General features: G+C 56.9%; 10 protein-coding genes across 10 annotated transcripts; 3 read left to right on the top strand and 7 right to left on the bottom strand.

Annotated features, from left to right (window-relative positions):
- Positions 1–85: 85 nt before the first annotated feature.
- On the top strand, positions 86–3,629 carry HETIRDRAFT_435801 (uncharacterized protein; the record flags this gene model as incomplete). The annotated part of the gene is made up of 12 exons (XM_009551535.1): positions 86–280; positions 338–563; positions 733–908; positions 970–1,166; positions 1,228–1,372; positions 1,426–1,563; positions 1,619–1,715; positions 1,769–2,327; positions 2,401–2,599; positions 2,734–3,124; positions 3,147–3,266; positions 3,353–3,629. The coding sequence occupies 12 exons, from the start codon at positions 86–88 to the stop codon at positions 3,412–3,414; spliced, it is 2,505 nt and encodes an 834-aa protein (XP_009549830.1). The 3' UTR covers positions 3,415–3,629.
- Positions 3,630–4,018: 389 nt separating this feature from the next.
- On the bottom strand, positions 4,019–5,178 carry HETIRDRAFT_453922 (uncharacterized protein; the record flags this gene model as incomplete). Its single annotated transcript, XM_009551534.1, has 3 exons — positions 4,019–4,412; positions 4,466–4,707; positions 4,783–5,178. 3 exons carry the CDS (start codon positions 5,176–5,178, stop codon positions 4,019–4,021), a joined length of 1,032 nt encoding a protein of 343 aa, XP_009549829.1.
- A 241-nt stretch (positions 5,179–5,419) lies between these two features.
- Positions 5,420–8,507, top strand: HETIRDRAFT_460242 (uncharacterized protein; the record flags this gene model as incomplete). Its single annotated transcript, XM_009551533.1, has 5 exons — positions 5,420–5,580; positions 5,714–6,370; positions 6,461–6,602; positions 6,721–6,855; positions 6,999–8,507. 5 exons carry the CDS (start codon positions 5,420–5,422, stop codon positions 8,385–8,387), a joined length of 2,484 nt encoding a protein of 827 aa, XP_009549828.1. The 3' UTR covers positions 8,388–8,507.
- Positions 8,508–8,836: 329 nt separating this feature from the next.
- Positions 8,837–9,903, bottom strand: HETIRDRAFT_107456 (uncharacterized protein; the record flags this gene model as incomplete). The annotated part of the gene is made up of 2 exons (XM_009551532.1): positions 8,837–9,221; positions 9,293–9,903. The coding sequence occupies 2 exons, from the start codon at positions 9,901–9,903 to the stop codon at positions 8,837–8,839; spliced, it is 996 nt and encodes a 331-aa protein (XP_009549827.1).
- Positions 9,904–11,327: 1,424 nt separating this feature from the next.
- On the bottom strand, positions 11,328–11,989 carry HETIRDRAFT_107455 (uncharacterized protein; the record flags this gene model as incomplete). Its single annotated transcript, XM_009551531.1, has 2 exons — positions 11,328–11,812; positions 11,860–11,989. 2 exons carry the CDS (start codon positions 11,987–11,989, stop codon positions 11,328–11,330), a joined length of 615 nt encoding a protein of 204 aa, XP_009549826.1.
- A 176-nt stretch (positions 11,990–12,165) lies between these two features.
- On the bottom strand, positions 12,166–13,043 carry HETIRDRAFT_107454 (uncharacterized protein; the record flags this gene model as incomplete). Its single annotated transcript, XM_009551530.1, has 5 exons — positions 12,166–12,195; positions 12,253–12,504; positions 12,564–12,755; positions 12,812–12,874; positions 12,933–13,043. The coding sequence occupies 5 exons, from the start codon at positions 13,041–13,043 to the stop codon at positions 12,166–12,168; spliced, it is 648 nt and encodes a 215-aa protein (XP_009549825.1).
- A 413-nt stretch (positions 13,044–13,456) lies between these two features.
- cep6 (cellulose expressed protein 6) lies at positions 13,457–14,710 on the bottom strand. The gene is made up of 6 exons (XM_009551529.1): positions 14,472–14,710; positions 14,158–14,421; positions 14,018–14,102; positions 13,906–13,963; positions 13,757–13,857; positions 13,457–13,703 (listed from the first exon to the last, which is right to left on the bottom strand). Exons 2-6 carry the CDS (start codon positions 14,172–14,174, stop codon positions 13,569–13,571), a joined length of 396 nt encoding a protein of 131 aa, XP_009549824.1. The 5' UTR covers positions 14,175–14,421; positions 14,472–14,710; the 3' UTR covers positions 13,457–13,568.
- Positions 13,457–15,528, bottom strand: HETIRDRAFT_387835 (uncharacterized protein; the record flags this gene model as incomplete). Its single annotated transcript, XM_009551528.1, has 10 exons — positions 13,457–13,703; positions 13,757–13,857; positions 13,906–13,963; positions 14,018–14,102; positions 14,158–14,421; positions 14,472–14,741; positions 14,816–14,941; positions 14,993–15,096; positions 15,147–15,218; positions 15,282–15,528. The coding sequence occupies 5 exons, from the start codon at positions 15,526–15,528 to the stop codon at positions 14,640–14,642; spliced, it is 651 nt and encodes a 216-aa protein (XP_009549823.1). The 3' UTR covers positions 13,457–13,703; positions 13,757–13,857; positions 13,906–13,963; positions 14,018–14,102; positions 14,158–14,421; positions 14,472–14,639.
- A 363-nt stretch (positions 15,529–15,891) lies between these two features.
- On the bottom strand, positions 15,892–18,813 carry HETIRDRAFT_435796 (uncharacterized protein). Its single transcript, XM_009551527.1, has 10 exons — positions 18,745–18,813; positions 18,523–18,694; positions 18,137–18,431; positions 17,770–18,084; positions 17,562–17,720; positions 17,274–17,513; positions 16,638–17,215; positions 16,312–16,579; positions 16,036–16,245; positions 15,892–15,980 (listed from the first exon to the last, which is right to left on the bottom strand). The coding sequence occupies exons 1-10, from the start codon at positions 18,776–18,778 to the stop codon at positions 15,957–15,959; spliced, it is 2,295 nt and encodes a 764-aa protein (XP_009549822.1). The 5' UTR covers positions 18,779–18,813; the 3' UTR covers positions 15,892–15,956.
- Positions 18,814–19,529: 716 nt separating this feature from the next.
- HETIRDRAFT_148662 (uncharacterized protein) lies at positions 19,530–20,782 on the top strand. Its single transcript, XM_009551526.1, has 4 exons — positions 19,530–19,799; positions 19,850–19,942; positions 20,034–20,307; positions 20,361–20,782. The coding sequence occupies exons 1-4, from the start codon at positions 19,660–19,662 to the stop codon at positions 20,544–20,546; spliced, it is 693 nt and encodes a 230-aa protein (XP_009549821.1). The 5' UTR covers positions 19,530–19,659; the 3' UTR covers positions 20,547–20,782.
- Positions 20,783–20,807: the final 25 nt, after the last annotated feature.

Raw genomic sequence — 20,807 nt, 5'->3', positions numbered from 1 at the left:
TTTCCACAAAATCTGCTGCTGTTCCGTTAGAATCCTTGTATTGTCTATATAATACTGGAAGGGAGACAATCGCGACGTCTATTCTATGGCACGGCGCTCTACGTTTCCTCGTTCGAGCGTGCTGATCCTGGGCATCAATTCGCTACATTCACTTCTTCCTGCGACACTCATCTCACAAGCCGAGTCCTTGTTAGAGAGCCATAGACTCGACGATGTCGTAGAACTGGCTGATCAGCAGCGGAAGAAGCTGCAGGGCAAGCTGACGGTGGACGAGGACGAGGTGCGTGTGTGGCCGTTCCGCTCGAGCATGAACCCCCGAAGGTGCGATGCTTTCTAGGCAGATGAGCTCCGCTACGTCTACCAGCGGTTGGGCTTCCAGCTGATGTCTGAGACGCGCTTTGAAGACGCGGGATACAATTTCTTCGAAGGTAACCTCGACCCGAGCGCCCTCGTCTCCTACTTCCCCGACCTCCGCGGCTCCCTGCTCTCCTCCGTGCTCGAGGTCGATATGTTCGTCGGCGTGGCGGACTGCATGCCGCCGTACGACTCGGTCGACGATATAAGTGCGTCCCTCTCCCAGTGTTGCCTGTTCAATGCCGTGTCCCATGTCCCTCCATCCGTCTGTCCAAATTCACCGACGACTCTTTACATGTTTCCGGTTGATACCCCCGTGTCCCTGCTTGCGAACACTGGCATCCTTCGTCACGCCCCGCCCTCCTTGGACTGATCTAGTTGCCGCGAACCTAGTCAGGAACTACTCCCCGCACCTCGCGCCCAATACGCGATCCGCGCCGCCCACCGCCGAGCTGAGGCGGATACTCGGCATCGAGGCCCGTGAGATGCTCGAGACGTTTCTGAGGAAATGGCGGCGGATACGTGGGGACTCGGGCACTCCCGAGGTGCACGCAGTGGGTGCCTCTCTGTCAGGTTCATCATTGGTGCTAACACAACGATGGCTTTTGAGAGCAGATTGTAGACACAGTGCTCGCGAAGCTCTTTGCCCACGGAGAGAAAACAGAAGAGCTGTATACGCTTCTGGACGATTCAACACATCTCGTCCTCTCCGAGCTGGAATCCATCTTTCGGTCGACGGGGCAATACAACGCGCTCTGCAAAATCTACGCAAAACGTGGAGACGACGCGAAGCTGCTCGAAGCGTGGTCCAAGTGCGTGGTCTAAGATACCCTGATGGCAACCCATCGGGATTCCACTCACGCTCGAAATCAGACTGGCCGAAGGCGAATGGACGGACGCGGACATCCCAGATCCACTGTCAGACATGTTTGCGCTCCTCACCGAAAGGCGGAATCGACAACTCACGCAGCAGTGGGGCATCTGGCTCACCAGAAAAGATTCGGAGCGCGCTCTCAAGGTTTGCGACTCTCCATGTCCACCACACCTATGAATAACTAATACCTCGAGCAGTTGCTCACCTCACAAGGCTCAACGAGGCGTGCTAATAGGGCTGAAGATGACCTCGCGATGCTGCAGCAGATCCGGGATGCGAACCCTGAAGCGGGAACGCAGTTCCTCGAGCATCTAGTGTTACAGAAGCGGAGCACGGTGCGTCCCTTGCTTCCGGCACTCCTCTTTTTCGTCCTCACCAGAGCCCGCACAGGATCGGACACTACACACCGAACTCGCGATCACCTGCATCGACCAACTCCTCTCCTTCCTGTCCGAAGACGCCACCTCGAAGCTCTGGCGCGCCAAATGTCCGTAGCCACGTCTCACGACCGCTCGGCCGACTGATGCTCCCCCACCCCAGCTGCGTCCTACGCGTCGACGCCGACGCCGAACCTAACCCCCTTCCTCGCTTACTTCGCGTCCACGACGCCCGACTCGCCCGCCAAGCGCGCGCGCCTGCGCACCGCGCTCTTCCTGCAGAACTCAAGGCTATACGACGCGCGGGCCGTGCGCGCGCGCCTCGCGCCGCGGGAACGCGCGCTAGCCGTCGAGGTCGCGATCGTCGAGGGCAAGGTGCGCGCGCGCGTTTCGTCGCGACCAAAGACACCAAGGCCGAACCTCCTGACCCCCTTCCCCTCGCCGCAGCTCGGCAACCACACCGCGGCGCTCACGCTCCTCGCGCTCACCGTGCGGGACCACGCGTCGGCAGAGGCGTACTGCGCGACCGGCGGCAGCAGCGCGATCCCGCCGCGCGTCGCGCGCGCGCTGGCGGACAAGCATGGGCTCGGGCCGTGGGCGGGCGTCGGCGGTGCGTCGGCGAAGGCGGCGCAGGCGGTGTCGGGCGCGGGGAGAGAAGGGGATGCGGACCCCGCGGAGACGAGGCGGCTGCTGAAGGCGCTGCTGGAGGTGTACATGAGCGGGTGCGTCTGTCGGCTGCGCTCTGCGTGATCTTTTTTTTGACGACGACGACGGCGACGATAATGATGACGACAGCGACGCGCCGGGACGCGACCGCGCGCCACCGCCGTCTTCACCGTCCTCGCCATCGCCGCCACCGCCGCCACCGCCGCCATCTTCGTCCTCGCCCTCGACGGGCCCTTCGACGTCCCCCTCGCCAATCACGTCCTCCGCCTCCATCAGCGCAAGCACGGCGCTGCTCAACGCCCAAGCCGCCAACTTCGACGTCGTCGACGTGCGTCGCCCCACCCGACTCTTGACTCCCCGAAACCGATCTAACGCATGGCTCTCTCTCTCTCTCTCTCTCTCTCTCTTTCTCTCTCTCTATATATATGCGCGCATCTGAAACGTCGACCCGCCACGCGCCAGGTCCTCGAGCGCGTCCCGCCAACCTGGGCGCTCCCCGCGCTCTCCACGTTCCTCGCGCGCTCGCTCCGCCGCGCGGTGCACGCGCGCCACGAGGGCCTCCTCGTCAAGGCCATCTGCGCAGGGCAGAACCTCGCCGTGCGTCCCTCCCGATCCCCCTCCCGATCCTTCCCTCCCGATCCTTCCCTCCATCCGACCCGCATCGTTCCTGACCGCCGCCCCCGCCACAGATCCTCGACACCACACACGCCCCCCTCCGCCTCGCCGGCGCCCTCCTCGAAGAAGAAGCCCCCGCCTCCTCCCGCTCCGACGCCTCCCACTCCGACGCCTCCTCCCGCTCCGGCGCAGACTCGGACTCGGACTCGGACTCGGACTCGGACTCGCGAGACGGCGCGTACGGCGGCGCGTACGACGAGAAGCGCGCGACGGCGGCGGCGACGGCGGCGGCGGCGGTCGTGATGGACGAAAAGGCGGCCTTGCGCGCGCGCGCGGTGGCAGTTCCGGTGGCAGTTCCGGTGCCGGTCGCGGTGCCGCGGGTGGGGTTCGGTCTTGGGGCGGGGGCGGGGGCTGGGGCGGAGGCGGGGGCTGGGGCGGAGGCGCCGGTGGGGTCCGTCGCGTCGAGTTTGGGCGTCGGCGTCGGCGTTGGGGTTGGCGTTGGCGTTGGGGTTGGGGACGAAGATGTAGATGGGGACGCAGACGCAGGCGAGGGCGAGGGCGAGGGCGAGGGGCCGCGATGAGCGCGCCGCTCGACGCGCCGCTCGCGACGTTCCGTGCCATCCCGCTCCGTTCTTATTTTCTCGGATGTTCGCTTTCTTCCGTCTCTCTCACGTCATTCGCCGGACTGTGTACCGTACCGCACTCCTCGACGTCGGCAGAATATGATATTTCGTCTGTTCGGGCTTTTTGGAGACGCGCATGGTCGAGCGATGGTGACGACGATGGTGACGATGGCGACGAAAAAGACGTGCGTGCATAGACCATCGGACATACGTGGCGCGGAGATGGAAACAAGTACGGGACGGGGACGGGGACGGGGACGAGGACAGGGAGGGGAGGGTAGCGTAAAGTAAGAAAGACACGAAAAGAAACAATCGGCGTGCGCGAGCTGGACATGATCATGATCGAATCGTAAGACACGGCCAGAAAACACCAACACCAAGGCCAAGACCACGAGAGAGAGAGAGAGAGAGAGAGAGAGAGAGAGAGAGAGAGAAAGTCTAGAGGGGAACCAGTACGATACAGTGACACATCGACATCGTCTATGACCAAACCGCCAGCCCCCGAGCGCTCACTTCTCTCCCGCAGGCGCAGGGATGGCGTCGGGCACCGCGTCGGGGGGCTGGCCCGAGGCGCGCCTGCGCACGCCGTCGACGCGCCTGGCGACGGCCTCGAGGACGGGCTTGACCTTGGCGCTGACGGTGCGACCGAGGGCGGCGGCCTTGTCGGCGACGGGCGCGTCCTGCGCGCGCACGCGGGCGATCTCGGCCTGGGCGTCGGCGAGGGCGGCGGTGAGCGGGGCGAGGGCGGCCTGCAGGTGGGCGGGGAGGGCTGCGGTCGCGGTCTGCACGCGGTGGAGCTCCTGGAGCATGGTCTCGGAGAGGGCGTGGGCGCGGGTCTGGACGGCGTGGGCGGACGAGGCGGCGAGGACGGAGAGGCTGTGGGCGGTCTGGGTGGCTTTTTGGCTGCGCAGGAGGAGAGGTGAGGGTCGGGAGATGGGCGCGGAGGCGGGGCTTACACGAGGGCGCTCTGGGCTTGGAGGTGGGCGAGCTGGTCGTTGGAGTAGACGTAGAGCTGGTCTTTGAGGTCGAGGGAGAGGGCGTAGGCGCGCTGGTACTGGTACTTTGCGTCGTCGGCGGCGGTCGAGGCGGACGAGGACGAGGCCGAGTCGGAAGAGTCGGAGGCCGAGGGCCCGGCCGGGTCCGCGGGGTGGAGGCGAGAGACGGCGAGGGCAAAGTAGTCTACGAGGGGCGTGAAGCGCTGCAAGCGAGGGCGGAGGGACGGAAGGGGTTAATCTCTGGGGCATGACGCGCTGATAAGGGAATGAGGTCATACCTGGTCGATGCCCTGCGCGACGGCGACGGCGGGGTTCTTGAGGCGATCGTCGACGGTCTTTGCGGCGACTGCGCGGGCGTGGTCTGCGGAGCCCCTGATGTCCGCGATGATGTCCTGCGGGGGGGTGCGGAAGGGGTAGGGGTAGCGCGACTCGACGGCGTCGAGGCCGGCGTTTGCGAGGCCGTCTGCGCGGGTGAGGAGGGGGGCGCAGCGGGCGGCGAAGGGTGCGGTGTAGGGGGCGAGGGGGGCTGCGAGGGCGTGGGCGGCGTCGCGGGCGTGCTGGGTGGCGGGGTAGGCGGTGAGGGCAGCGAGGGAGGAGGTGATGAGGGGGATGGAGGCGACGCGGGAGAGGACGGTGAGCTCTGGGAGGCCGGGCGCGGACTGGGTGTCTGCCATTGGGGACGGAGGAGTGCGGTGTGTGTGCGGTGTGTGCGGTGTGTGCGAGGTGCTGCTGTGTGTTGGGAGATCCCCGTTTTGAACGCTGCGCCGCGAGCATGTGATTCTCCTCGCACCCCGATTGGGACACGCTCGCTCGATTCGGTGCTCTCGGGCGATCTGGACGGCTCGCGTGCGCGAGGGAGCACGTGATGGGTGCGGGCTGCTGCGTCTGGCAACGGGCGCACGCCGGCGAGAGGACATGGTGCACTCGCCATCCCCTCCCGGGCCCAGCCCGCCCTCTCCCTCCCCGTCGCACCCCCCGCTACCCGACCTCCCCACGGCGGACCCCATCGATTGGGACGCCCTGCGCCGCCGCAGCCTCGCCCCAGGCGGCTTCGGCAGCGCCAGAGCTGCCATATGGTGCGTCCCCGCGCTTCCTCTCCCCTCATCCCGATACGTGCTCGCTTTCGGCTCGCTCTTATCTGCTCTGGGCTCGACGCTCTCGAAGCTGCACCCCGGAAAACACGCGCTGACACACCGCGCCCGCTTCTAGGCTCCGCCTCCTGCACGTCCGCGACGTCGACTGCGCCCTCGACTGCGACGGCGACCGCGACGGCGACGGTGAGGCGCACCCAGACGAGCGCCAGATCCGCCTCGACACGGACCGCAGCTTCGTCCTCTACCCAACAGGTCTGCCTTTCCTCTCCTCCTCCTCCTCCTCCTCCTCCTCCTCCTCCTCCTCCTCCCTACTGACCCGCCGCACGCGCGCCAGACGACTCCCCCGCAGACCACGCCCAGCGCCAACACGCCCTCAACGCCCTCGTCACCGCCCTCTTCCGCCGCCACCCCGGCCTCAGCTACTTCCAGGTCCGTCCTCCCCCCGTCGCCGCCGCCGCACACGCACACGCGCCCCGCTCACCCGCGCCAGCCAGGGCTTCCACGACATCGCCTCCGTCCTCCTCCTCACCCTCCCGCCGCGCGCCCAGCTCCCCGCCCTCGCCCGCCTCAGCCTACACCGCCTCCGCGACGCCATGGGCCGCACCCTCGAGCCCCTCCTCGGCCTCCTCCGGTGCGCCCCCGTAGTCCCTCCTTCCACGCGCCCCGCTCACTCTACCCCCCCCCCCCCCCCCCCCCGGGCCGCCCCGCCCGACAGCGTCCTCATGCGCCTCCTCCGCCTCGCCGACCCCACCTACGCCGCCCTCCTCGAATCGTGCGTCCCACCGCTAACAATCCCCCCCTCCCCACCCATGCGCTCATTCGCCCCGCACTCACCCCCCCCCCCCCCCCCCCCGCCGCACAGCGTCGCCCCGCTCCCGTACGCCTCGCTCTCCCACCTCCTCACCCTCTTCGCGCACGACGCGCCCTCCCTCGCCTGCGCCCAGCGCATCTTCGACTACCTCCTCGCGCGCCCGCCCGTCGCGGTCGTGTACCTCGCCGCTGCGGTGCGTGTCCCTCCCTCTCTCTCCTTTCTTTTTTTTCGTTTCTCGTTTCTTGTTTCTTGTTTCTTGCTTCTTGCTTCTTGCTTCGTATTTGTCTTGAGGACCCCATCGTCGTGTGTAGCCGCTCCCGACACCGATGCGCGTGCGCGAGGACGCGGGACGCGGAGCAGAGCGCTATAGCGGGGGCGCCGCGGCGTCTTGTTGCGTCTTGCATTCTTGCATCTCCATCCGTGCCTCTCGCCCGAGTTTGGGAGATGTGCACGACGACGACGACGACGGCGCTGACATTCTCGCTTCTTTGCTTATCCATATCCGTCCGGCCCACGAAACGCACACCATTCATGCGTATACGCGCGCCCCGCCCCGCACGCGCCGCGCAATGTCTCGCGCGTGCCGCAGGTGACGCTCGCGCGCCGCGCGGAGGTGCACGAGCTCGCGGATGCGGGGGAGGAGGGCATGGTGCACGCCGTGTTGAGCGGGTTGCCGGATTTTGCTGATGACGGGGATGATGACGGGGATGACGGCCATGATGACGATGACGGTGGCGGTGACGACGACGACGATGACGATGACGACGACGATGACGGTGACGATGGCGGTGACGGTGGCGATGACGGTGACGGTGGCGGTGACGGCGATGATCACGCTGCGCAGCAGGACGCGCGGGATGCCCCGCGCGCACAGGACGTCACCGCGGGCGCGCACGGTACGGCCAACGGCGGCGACGGCGACGAGCGAGAAGTGCAGGGCGAGCGCGCACCGGGCCTGGCCTCTATCCCGCCGCCGCAGCCCGCCGACCCGCGCGACCCAGCAGACGTCCCGCGCGATCCAGCAGACGTCCCGCTCCCCCCCTCGCCGCCGCCGACTGCGCCTCTGCGAGATCAGGCGGCGCGCGTGCAGCCCCTCGACCCGACGCGCGTGCCCCTCCCGCCGTCCCCGCCGCCTTCGCGCCCTTGTACACCCCAGCTCGCGTCACCCGCACCCGCACCCGCACCTGCACCCGCACCCGCACACACACCCACGCCGGCGCCCGCGCCCGCATCGGCACCCCACGCTCCCAGCCGACCCCCGCACGCCCCGAAACCGACCCACTCCCTCCGCGCGCTGCTCGCGCACGCCGACGCGCTCATAACGCTCTACCCCGCGTCGCACCCCGCGCTGCGCCTCGAGCGCACCCTCGGGCCCGCGAGCGCCGTGCGCACGTGGCGCGAGCACGCGCTCGGGGGCGCGGGCGGGGACGGGGACGCAGAGGGGGGCTGGGACTGGGCCGCGGCGGACGCGGACGCGGAGGCTATCGTGGTGCGGGGCGCCGACGTCGTGGTGCCCGCGGACGAGTCGGACGAGGAGGGGGCCGACGACGCGGACGACGACGCAGGCGAGGACGAGGACGAGGGCGAGGACGGCGACTGGGCGGAGGAGGAGCACGAGCGCGAGAAAACGAGCTGGTTCCGCCTCCGCCGCCGGCGCACGCCGCGCGCGCCCGCCTCCGCGGACGAAAAACCCGCCCCCGGGGCGCGCGGGCGCGCGAAGAAGCGGCTGCCGCGCGCGCACGGCCCGCAGTACTGGCGGTGGCGGCGGCGGCGCGACGCGCGGCAGGCGCTCGTGGGCGCGAGCGCGGTGCTCGTGCTGGGGCTCGCGGTCGCGGTTGCGCTGTATGGGTGCGGGTATGGCGGTGGGCGCGGGTGTGGAGGTGCCGGGTTTGGGTTTGGGTTTGGTAGGGGTGTTGGTGGGGTCCGGGAGGGCCTGGAGAGTGTAGTGAGGCTCGTTGGTGCGTTTGGGGGGTTCTAGGTGGGCCTCGCGCGGTAACTTAGGGGGATGGATGGATGGACGGGCGGGGTTGATCACGCATTGTTAAGAGCTTGCATCCTTGTTTTGTATTTAGGATCGCTTTTATCACTTTCCGAGCTTGCTTTTCGGCGGACGTGATCACGGTCATGATCGTGATCGCCTGTCCGAGGCGCGTTCTGGCGCGTTCGAATCACTCACGCCGATGGCAGCAAGGCACTCGCGGAGGGACAGACAAAGCACACGGCATAATACACACACATGCATATTATACACGCCTAGCGACAGCAGGCACGCGACCCCGACGACAGAATGACCCCGCCCGACGACCCTCGCCCTCATGAGGTCCGCGTGCCCGGTGAGAGGGACCGCACGCGGGCGGGCCACCACGCCGCCCCGCGCATAGCCAGTCTGCCGAGCTCGAAGACGGCACTCCGGCGCAGGCCACCCGCTCATACCACAGGTCGCTCGCCGTTCCCGCCTGCGATCCCGCCCTCGTACGCGGCCGCGTGCCCACCGGGCTCTCCATGCGCGCTCTGTGCTGCCGCTGCCGCCGCCGCGGCGACGCGCGCGCGCTCTGCGTTGCGGAGCCATTCCTTAGAGTCGGGGAGGTACCCGCGTAGGTACGCGGCCCCGCTCGTGCCCTCTACCGGCCTGATCGCGGGCGCGGGCAGCTCGGACTTCTCGTCGCGCGACGGCGCGATGACCTCCACCGAGAAGAGTGCGCGGCTGTCTGCGGCGGGCGCGTACTTGCTGAGGGCGCTTGAAGGGAAGTGTGGCGGCAGATCTGCACGGAGAGCGGTCAGTTTAGGCGGGCCAGAGGGGTGTGGTGCTTGCCTGAGGAAGGTAGGACGAGGAAGCTCGCCGAGGGGGGCTTTTTCTGGCGCATCCGGTGCCGCCTGCGGCACCATAGCAGACCGGCGACCGAGAGGATCAGGAGCGCGCCGAGGACGCAGCCGATGGCGATCCCTACGGTTTGGGCGGTGTCGTTGCTCGATGACGACGACGACGATACTGACGATGTCGAGGGTGACGTAGATTGGGCTGCGGGCGTCGCCGGCGGGACGATAGGCGTGTATGGGATCGAGGGTTGGGCTAGGGTAATATTCGGTGTGCACGGTGTATACTCGAACTTGCTGATGGCCAAGCCATGCCCTTGCTCGGCCGAGTTGAACACTATCAATTTCACGGCATGATTTGAGCATTCATGGTAGGAAAGCTCGAGGATCATGACGCTGTCTTTCTCTTCATGGGCCGAGATAGACTGGTTGTGTATCTGGTGATCATCTTCAGAGTAAAAGATGGACGGCAGCTCTGTTTTCCCGAACGCCTTCAATGTCGTCCCTGGAGCAACAGCGACCTCACTCTTCACGACTTTCGCGGGCGAGCGTATTGGGGACTTACCTTGAAATTGGACTGAGACGGTAGACCCGGTCTGGTTTGTCTTCGGATTTGTACTGTTCCAGGCAGATAAAGGCTCATACTTCAACGCAGGATCTGAAGCGTAAATCATGTTCATGGTCGAAGTATTAAAGTAATGCTGCTAGTGCCGGGTGCCCTGCACCAGTAGTGAGAGGATAATTAAGAGACGGAGGGGTCGTCGAAAGGAGGTGTTGGCGACATGCGCCACAGCATAACGCGCTGCAGAGATGTCAAGGCAAGATGATGATCTATCGGCTGATGAAAGCCGTCATCGTCGCCGACGACGCTGAGAAAAAGATTGATGAATGGATGGACAAGGATCAGACCATCAAAAGAGATAATGATACTGGGAATTACGACCCATTCAATTGAGACCCGCACTTACGGTTGCTGAGCAACAAGCGCTCAGCGCTCTGGGGCAAGCGGCAGACATTTTGTGATGATCAGTGGTTATACGCGGGCTTAAAAAGATCTTGACCGATGGCGTGAACCATGCAGCCCCGACGACAATACTGCAGGTTCCGGTATCATGCCTCCTCAAGAGTTTAGCAGAGGTCTTTGGGATGCAAAACGAGAATGACCTTCGTCCTGGTGGTTGCAAGCATAGCTCTCACTTGACGCGTGATCGATGTAATCTATAGGCGCCTCCGCAATCACCCCGGGATTCCCGGAACCACCTGCGATGAATGCGAAAGTCGCCACGGATTCCTAGAAAGCGTTCATCTTGTGGAGAACATGAAGCCCAGGTTCAGATGTATGTCCACCGTCCAACATTTTCCCATGGCGAACCCAACCGTCCATGGTTGACCTCGCGACGCTGATAAGAACAAAAAATCCTTGCGGTCAAGAAGGCGACAGCTGCAGTCAAGGAGTTCCAGCTACCATTTCTGTCATCGACGGATTCGATAGTCCTAGATCGGACATTGGAGCTTTCATCGTCGGACTTGGACTCACCACTGGCTCCGCTCAGCGTGCTGGGAGATGAGAGTATGTCGTTTGTGATGCATGGCATGCTATGACATACCACTAATAGAGGGGAAACGGCGATATGTCCGGATGGGGCATGCGAATATATGTCATACGAGCAGAGCACGAATGCCTATGAAATAGGTATTGAAAGACCCTCGAGCGACGAAGGATAGCCTTTCAAAAATTTACTTGGAATGCGTCTTCATTGCCGTATCACTAAATGAGAAATCCACTGAATGAGAAATCCACTCACATCAAACTCCACTGATGTTCAATGTTCTGTTTAAGATCGCGTTCAACTTGTCTACTGGATGAATGGAGGACAGCAACAAATTGAGAGGTGACTTAGGCTTTCAAACGCGAATACCTGGATTTGGGAACAAAGTTCGAAAGGTGCATGGATGTGCGATAATAGAGTGTCCCCATGATATTGAACAAGATGTGATACATCCTCATCTCAAACCCCAGCTTCAATGAACCAACCAATTGGTCAACAAGACCAAGTGTTCCTATGCACGATGGACCTCCAGCTCAAAGACGATTGACCAAATCCTAGCTAGAGAAGATCGAGATGTGCTGAGCCTCAACATCGCCATTGGAAGCCGCTTGCTTGCGAGGGGAACTACGAGATCTCGTTCCGCGCCCTTCAGAACTGGCAGGAATGACAATAAGAGAAGATGCAGATATTCGACAGAAGTCGCCGCCAGCATCCCTCGAAGGAGGTCGAAGAAGGTTTCCAGGAGCCATTATAGATATAGAAAGTGTGGGTGGTTCTGTGGATGAAGATAGTGCGTCGAGGTGAGCAAGGCTAGGGGATATTCCCATTCCGGACTGAGGCTGAGCAGACGGGGCGGTAGTTGTTTGAGAATTACTTGGGATTATCTTAACACGTCGATTGCGAAACCGAGTTGACCAGCTTATGGTTTGATGTCCTGAGGGATACCCACTCCAACCAAAAAGCCTGTTGGAGACGACTGGGAAAAGATAAAAACTGATGAAGATGACGATGACGAGGATCGCAACCACGATGAGGGCGACTAAAATGCATCTTAGAAAGAAGATTTCAAAGACATAGCATACGCACCGCTAAGCGGGCTGAGAGGGTAGACGTGGATGTAGAAAATTTCTCCATCTCTGATCTGGCCAACGGCGAACTGGTCAATCGGAAGAGGCAAGTCCTGAGCATCCTTCGCAGGCTTCGACTCCCACCGCATACTGGGCCATCCACAAGGGCTTCAATGCAAAGGTCGTGATGAGAATGAGCAAAGACGTAGAGACGAACAAAATGTGATTTGTAATACTCAAGGCTTGACAGGATGTCGCGCATACAATCAGGTCATCAATATATCAAGCCTTGACTCCGAATCTATCATACATGAAAACGGACAGTTCACTCATCGCCGTAATATTCTCTGGTCTCCTGTTGGTAGTCATATTATTACCGTTCATACCGCTCATTTCCCTGTCCATAGCTCACCCCAAAATACTCTCCTCTGACTGCTTCATTGTCTTTGTCGGTATCCTGGTCGTTGCTCCCACGGCTTGATGTGGGTGGCTCGCAGTCAACAGGAGCATCGTTCTGTGCTACCTGTCTCGAGATGGGTTGAACCGTACTAGTACTAGAACTGAGTGGTCCAATATTCTTCGCCGTAACGAGAGCCTTCAGCAGGTTCTCGATATTACCGAGTCGATCATCAAGGCCGTTCATGCGCTGCCATAATTGTTGCATCTGGACGTGACAGGACCGTCAGTGGGTCACTTCATCGGTTCTGATAATCAAAAGCGAACTTTTCTGTCGACATCACCCTTGAGCTTTGGCTGTCGGTCAGGTTTACTCTCTTTTACGATAAGTTTCTGTTGCCTTTCGGCGCCTTCATCGTTGCTGCTGTCGTCGTCGTCATCCTCGACGTAATCTCGATCTTCGTCACCTTCATTGATTGCAGTGAGGAGCCGCCGATAAATGTTGTTAAGATTTTGTGACTGCGAAAATGTATGTCAGAAAATTCATTATTACTCAAGGCACATGTACGCGTTACCTCGTACCAAGAGTTGAAGATACCACCACAGAAGCATCGAATCTGAGCGGACACATTCATGCGCTGTTGTCGCCACACTCGAATCAACTCGGTAACCCTATCGTTGTAGGTCCATAGTGACCATGGATACAACAGTTGATAGAGCATCGGAGTCGTCATCTCCCAAATCTTCCTCTCGTGCACGATTTACCAGGATATGCACGCGTCCAAGCCATAGAAATACCAACGGCATAATGGACTTTTTCAGAAGGTATGGATGAGTGAAAAGCACAATGATCCAAAAGTTCATGTGACCCACGAGTTCTACTCAAGGTTGACCAATAACGATGGCATTGACGAATTCTGACACGAAATTCAGTAACTCGACAGTTCCTTCTTCATTCTCTTGTTGGACTGATTCCGCGTTGGCCTGAGTTTCGGCGAGAAGGTCTTGTATGCGGTCACGGTATCTAAAGGATTCAGCCAGTTATATGAGAACATCCTGACAGATATGATGGGAATAGCCCTTACATTTCGTTCGTCTCGGACCGACCCTGGGCCCAGCTGTACCAGCGGCAATCGGCACTGAATGAGTCTTGGAAGAACAACAGTATGTTAACCCACAAAGCGAGCCATTCAGGAACACTGAAATCTTCTATTGGCCGTCGATTCAAAAAATGGTTCATTTCGTGTACGGATACAAAACCACTGCCATCCTCGTCAATGGCTTCTCCCAGTGCATAGTGGACTATGTATTGTTGGAAAGTGTTGGTGGATTTCAATTAACTAGAGCTGAATGAAATTGATATACACACGACCTTTGACAGGACCATAAGCATCCACTGATCTTGGTAATAGTCCTCGTTCTCGCGAAGGTGCTCTCCAAACTTTTGAGAGAATCGGTCATGTATCGCTATGAACCACAACATGTGAGCGCAAGTATAGCGAAGCTTGGAAATATATTACCATCAATAAATACATGCCACTTGACGCTGTTTCTCCATTTCTGTTGAATGGATATAGGCCTGAAGTTCTGATTGCTTTGCGGAATGAGATGCGCACCGATTCTAAAGAAATTCAGAATCGCGACGACAAAGGTGCGGAATGTAGCTTACCGCTCCAAATAACTTTGATATCTTCGTCGTCGAGGGCTTCATGTGGTCCTTCATTCAGCTGAGGTCGTTTTGTTGGCCAAGAATCCAGACGGCAAGAGTATATACCGCTCACCTGGCGCAGAATAGCATCCTTTGAGCTTTCCACTGCCTCCTTGATCTGAAAGGTAGCGCCATGTATTTTCTTTTCGAAATTGGATCTGAGAATTATTCATTCACAACACTGCTGAGGCCGTGGAATGTACAATGACATACTTGTTACTCCCCAGCATCTCGCTGAGATCTTCATGTATAGCGCCTCGAAGCCACCTCTGCTCTCAACCACACGGGTAGCCGCAGCTTCCCTAGCACCGTCTCTGCCTAGAGTTTCGATAATCCGTTGAATATTGATATTCATGGAATCGATGCTGTTCGCAGATTATATATGCACGATTTCGAGGAAGTGTCTTCTGATCTAGGTAAAATCTTGCATGAAACCGGTCAATTTCTCCTTGAACTCCCCAGAGCGCACGACGCGGACTTATCAAATAATTAGTTTAGGACCTTCACGCGGATTGTTTAGAACTTACATGTGCTTTGCTTGTGGGCGTAGTAGACGCTGAAGGCATAATTTGAGATGCCCGAGGGAGGTTAAGGCGCACAACATACGCACCTGGAAAAATTCCCTGTGGTCGCCGCAGGCATCAGTGATCTGCAACAAGAAAGAAATGCATGGTTTTGGTTACTAAAACTATTGATTATTTTTCAAGTTTGCCGAAGGCTTCGCCCAGCGCAAGTTCAAGGTCCTCGGGCATGAACGAGAGTTTGCTCAAATGTTGCAAGGTGAAAAGGGTCATGGCCTATGGCAAAAGTGTTATTTGACAAGCGAAGGTGGCAGATGAGACGAGGAAGAACTGATCATTGAAAAATGGACCACTGCAATCCGGTCATCGTTCTCCATTTTATCTGTCTCTAATTTGGTGATAGACTTTTTTGGGCCGTAAATCAGCGACAAACCATGGGAAGATGCGAAAACAGCCTTGAAGACCATTACCACTGCCTACACCAGACAAATGAGCGAGGATTCATGTCTGGACAACACGATGCTCACCTTCGCCACGGGATGGAGCTCGGCGACTCCTTCAACAACGGGCATGATTTGATTAGTACCATGGAGGACCTTCCGTGCGAAGTCTTTGGTTTTGCTTGGTTTCTCTGCCAAATGATAAACTTAAGATAATGTAAGACGGCAAGATATAGCGTACTCTCTCTCGCTGCACTGTCTATCAAAGTACCCGCATTTTGCAAACTCTGGACAGCTGGGGCAATGTGACGGCCTACGGAATCGTCGGTCAACGTCAACAATGCATATCCAAAGAGTAATTATTCAGTCTGCTCACTAATGATAGTCCGGTCGCGAATAGCGATAGACATGTGGTTTTTGAAATGATTGGGAAGTGATGTGGGGTGTCGCAAACAGACCTTTCTCTGTAGGCCTTTATAGAGACACTTTGCGCGCCTCAAAGGGCGACGGCACTTTGTTGAAGCGCGGACGCCACCTCCCAGGCTCTCAATTGAATCCAGCCAATCTGCTAATGGAGTGAATGGCATAGTCGTTAAGATGGTGACATCAATCAATCTGGACATGAGTCTTAGACGTATCAGAATAGCAGACTGACAATCTATCCCCTCTGAGGTCTTGAGATCTCCTCGGTAACAAGTGCCGCCAGGAACGTATGATCGCCCACCTTGAATAATTCCGTTGCAGTTCCGATCTCCTCTCAGATGTTCACGGATAGAGTTGTCGATCAATGAGCACTGGAGCGCTGGGAAATGAAAAGCAGTCTAAGCGCAAAAGGTCCCAGAGACCATTCACACGATTGAAGGTTCAAGTTCTCTAGAGGGGTCATGAGACGTCGGTCGGGTCGAACGTATAGACACGGCTTGACCGGCGAGGGATCATCCCCCTCAACCAAGAACCTCATCAGCGCTTCAGCATCACGATAATATGAGAGAGTCCAAAGAAACACATGGCAAATACGTATGGGATACACACAACGACTATTCTAGACACATCAATTCGTCTGCGCGCCCACCGCCTGTGCCGAGAAAGATCAATCATAAGATCTAGGAGGTAGAAAGAGTGTAGCGTACCAAACGTTTGAGATGTTCCATAAAGACTTGCAAACTAACATCATCTGTGAAGATAGCCTGCCCTGCGCCTGCAGCTGGCCCGGATCCATACATCGTTGCTGACATATGTGTGGTGGATGGGTTGAGCTTTGACAGGAGGAAACGTGCTTGGGAACCGCCCTGATCGCAGACAATATACCGAGGAATAGGCTGTCGATCTGCCAGAAGGTCCTGAACGAAAAATACTATGAACTCAGCCCGATGATGTCACTGAACACGCCAGCAATGAGCACGAACCTGGGCATCGCTGACAGGTGTCTCGAGGAGCTCCTTCAAGTTTTCATAGCCTTCTTGATCTTGGTAGCCAGCCTTTCGCCACTGAGCAACAGTCTCTCCGTGGAAGATAAGAATGTGGAAGAACGTGTCGAGTAATAGGACGACATCTGGTTTGATAGAAACGCTGTCTAAAAGAACAGGTTGAGGTGGGGCATCGAGTCCATAAGACATAAGTGTAGGCTGAATCATGATAAGCGAGTTGTTGACGTCCTCTTCATTGAGAATATGCCTTTAGATGTGAGGGTAATCAGAAAGATGACAATCAGGGATACAAAATTGCCACTTGCCTGTAGAATGCAGTCTCATCTGGACTGTTATTAAATACTTGTAAAAACTGACTTCGCCGCAGATGGAACATGAACTGCGGGTATATGCTGAAGTTGTCTGTCAGCCGGAAGCTTGTAGGGTCTTCCTTCCTGTAATCCGCAAACTTCTGGCAAAGACGAATGAGCATGCGGTCGAGCCAGCGAAGAACGTCTGGAGAGTCGTCAATCTCCGCCTTGAATACGGCGATGCGCGCCATCAAGACGGCGGCGGCCTCCTGGTCAAACGATGCAGCAATGCTTGGGGAGCCAGCTTCTGCGAAGTTACGTGCGATGGTCGTAACTCGGAGTCGCATCTGACCAGAAGAGTGCTGATAGTGAGTGACGAATTGAATGAGACCCCGAGAGCCTGGTTGCAGAGGCTGTCCAGCAGGAGTCACAACCTCGAAGTAAACGGCTTCAGATGTGCGTGGAGTGATGGAGTTAATTCTCCAGGCCGATGTCTGGCCAATGCCTATCTCTGTCTCGCCAACACATGCCGACTTCTTCGCCGCGGAGATAGCATGTCCAATCAGACCGGAGACCTTCAGTTCTTTCGTAGTCTGTGAAAGTATGTGAGCGATGGGTACAAAACAAATAAAATTTCCTCGCAATAGACACCTGGACATCGAAGGTTGCATTAAAGCCCATCTGGAGGTTGCCTTGATCATCCTTAGCAAAGACCCGCAGGAAACTCTGCTTGAAGATCGAGGTCGCGAAAGAATCAGACAGGACCATCACACCGTTGGTTGAATTAGGCAAGGACTTCATCTCCAGCAAGCCAACCTGGTCAAGGCACCCGGCGAATAGATCGACCGTATGACCATTGTTAGAGGCGCGTTTTGCAAGGCCTTCATAAAACTGTTCGGAGATTAGGATCGTTGAGATTGAGTCAAAATGAGAACAGACCTTAGTAGCGCGCTTGAAATGTTTGACGCTATCGCGATCGATGTCATGGTGTGATCGAATGGGTTCCTTGAGTTCCGGACCAACAACCAAGCCAGGTCCCTCTGTTGCAGCACCACCGGAGAATAGCATCACACGAGCACCAGTACTGGGGAACGTCGTCTAGAATAATATGTTAAGCGAAAGAAATCATAACGCAGGAATGACGAACCTCCAGCAACCCGACAGCGACGCTCAAGGCTACACCAGTGCAACGAAGTGCGCGTTTGTCATTAGCCACCGGCCAAGGATCCCGTGTAAGCGACTCCAGAATACCCGTCAGTTGGAATTCGCATTGCTGAACGGGCATCAAGAAGCGCGCTGCTCCAAATGTTTGTGGAGGCATAGGTTGGCCAGGACGAGGTGCTGCTCGATTCTGAGCACTTAGCCCAAGCATGTCTTGAATTTGCTTCGGTGTGTACTCCTTCCCTCCACGAAACACGTAGGATTTACTGCATTCAGCGTATCCAATCTCGTGAACTTGAGCCTGAAAGGCTTGTCGAAAAAGGTCGCAAAGTGAAAATTAATGGAACTCATACCATTGTCCCAAATGTAATCAGGCCGACAAGCGCATAGGGCGGAAGTAAACTGAGACTGACGACTATCGCATCGCGGAGAGCCTTGAGATCGTCTTGGTCCAGACAAGTATCGACAACAAATAAGAAGATGGGCGGAACTTGAGCTGGCCTGGCCAGGGTGTATTCAATGGTGGTGTATTTTGGAAGTAGTTCAGCCGGGAGGTTGGTGTTGGATATGTCTTTATAGTGAGGGGGGAAGGCATTCCGCTGCAAGCAAAATGGGCAGATCCAGAGTTTGCCACGAATGTCAATTTGGCTACATCAAGAAGGGGTGGTGAGATACTAATTATCATCATCTTCGTTGCATTCCGTTTGCAGCAGCTACGTGTGTGACAATTGACACGTACCAGTATGGATTCAAGACCGCACGACACGGGGGTTTGCATGTCACTGGCTCATATAGTACTGGTGGTAGATCGTCCCTCTGCTTCAAGGGCGTGTACAAAGCAGATATCGGAACGACTGTGCGGTTGGCTTCGATGCGGGACGATGGCCAGACATTCCACGAAAGCCGCACGCCTTCATAAAATTTAGGACATTAAAGTACATTCATATTATCCCAGACGCACCGTCATGTTCCTCGACGTCCTCGAAGTTAAGCATACTCGAAAATTTGAATCAATAGTAGTGAGCGAAAGAGTTTGGCCCGTCGTGCGACACGTCGTTGATCTGAGTGGATGATGACAAACAACGGCAAACATCGCACCGATTGGTAGTAGTTGATTTCTTTCACAACGACGATATGGACTCACAACATCTTGGTTTTGTGCTCACCACGCCAATCGACTTGTATCATATTTCTGATCATTAAACGTTATACGGACTCGCACTGGCCGGTGAGAGCTTATTGACCCTATGATTCTAGCGCACAGACCGACGCAGAATTTGCAAGTATAACCTTAACCAGAATCTGAGGTCATGAGCCGCATCAATCAAGGATTATCATGAGGTAGATAACCCGTAACTTTCTTTGCAGAGACTTTGATTAGTTAACAGTCTATCACAAGTAATTACCCAAAACCCGTGATGCCACCGCTATCATCACTTTGCTGCAGTGAGATGGCATTGACAGTGGAGAGAGGAGGGCTAGGGAATGCATGCTGCAAGTCTTGAAGATGCCAAGTCAAAAGTGGGGAATTTTAGGCGGAATTGAGGTATGCTCTGTTTCTTGAACGTCCCTACGGGCCGCTATATATCAATTCCCCTTGTTGTTAACATATGCAGTTAACCTTATTTCTCAAGGCAAGCCATAACTATTATGTCAACACTGATAAACAGCACAAATCGCGCAAACAAGGTATGCCCCTTGCTTTCCCCTCTCAATCCTCCCCCCCTTCCCATTTCTCCCCCCTCTACCTTTCCCCCTCCGTTTCTGTTTGCGTTCATACATCTCCTTGACCCTCTTACTCTCTTCGCTTGTGGTTCACTACCGTCACGGCTTCCTATATTCACTTTCGTCTGCTTTTCGAGCACCCTTCTTTCATATGTGCCCCCCCTTCCCCCATTATGCTACCGTAACGTGCGACATGAAACCAAATGGACTTTATTCTTCTTATCTTCTCGAGCCCTTGCATGAGCTTCCGTTCGATGCTCCCTTCCAAGGTCTGCTCACTACGCCTGGACAGTGAGTATCACACATTCAATGTCCATTCACTCCTCAATCTTCTCGTATAGCATGCTTCACGCGTCGTCGTTAGGCCTTTACGACGACACATTTACCAATGAACGGAATTTCCCTTCTACGCCCTCTCCTGTAAACCCTTACCTGTAAGCACGAGTGAAGTCACTATATCCTTGATTGAAGCTCATTCGACGCTATGTTATGATCCTCCTCTTGTCATTTCATCACTCTTATCAGCATATCCGGGTATCTACATCATCGTGGAGAAGATCGACCCCCTGCTCCCCTTTTGAAGGATTTGGATTCCTTCTCAGAGGGCACCGCTATCGGAAGCTTCAATTTTAGCGACACCTCGGAGCAGGATGCTGGGCTACGTTCCCTCGCTTTTTCTCCCAGCCATCCTCGACGCTCCATCGAGATTTGGCGTAACGATGTTTTCCTATGTTTGGCCTTCGGGAAAGCAAATGCCCTTTATTCCATAGATGACTGTCCTCCCGTCGTAAACTCCCAGGTTCGTCTATCCATTCATTCCTGAATGATACCTCTGAGGCGTCGTTGGTCAAGGGACCGGCGACCAAACGTCGACGTGTCTCGATATTGGAACTCATTGACAGACCGTCGTTTGAAACCCCCCCTTTACGAGCTGTCGTTCCGTCAACACTGCTTCATGTTGATAGACAAAATGTTGACATCTATCAGTACTCATTAGGTCAGGACATTTCTAGATCATCTTCTGCTCCCCCCATGTGACGTGTATCATGGAGACATCCCTCTCATACCCTCACAACTTATGTTAGCTCTCGTCTCCTTCCTCTCTCCCTTCCTCTCTCCGCTCTCTAAGAAGATCTCGGCTTTCTTAATCCACGAATCGCAGGATTGAAGACTCTTGTATCCATAACACATCTTCTGAACTCACTACCTTGTTGTACGTTACAACTGTCTTTGCCGCTCGAATGAAGACGCTTGTTCGATTATATTTCAATTCGAAACCGATCAAGGATTTGGACATAA

Source organism: Heterobasidion irregulare, assembly GCF_000320585.1.
Source record: "Heterobasidion irregulare TC 32-1 unplaced genomic scaffold scaffold_09, whole genome shotgun sequence".
In the NCBI taxonomy this organism is placed as follows: Eukaryota; Fungi; Basidiomycota; class Agaricomycetes; order Russulales; family Bondarzewiaceae; genus Heterobasidion; species Heterobasidion irregulare.
This window is presented reverse-complemented; position numbering and strand designations above follow the sequence as displayed.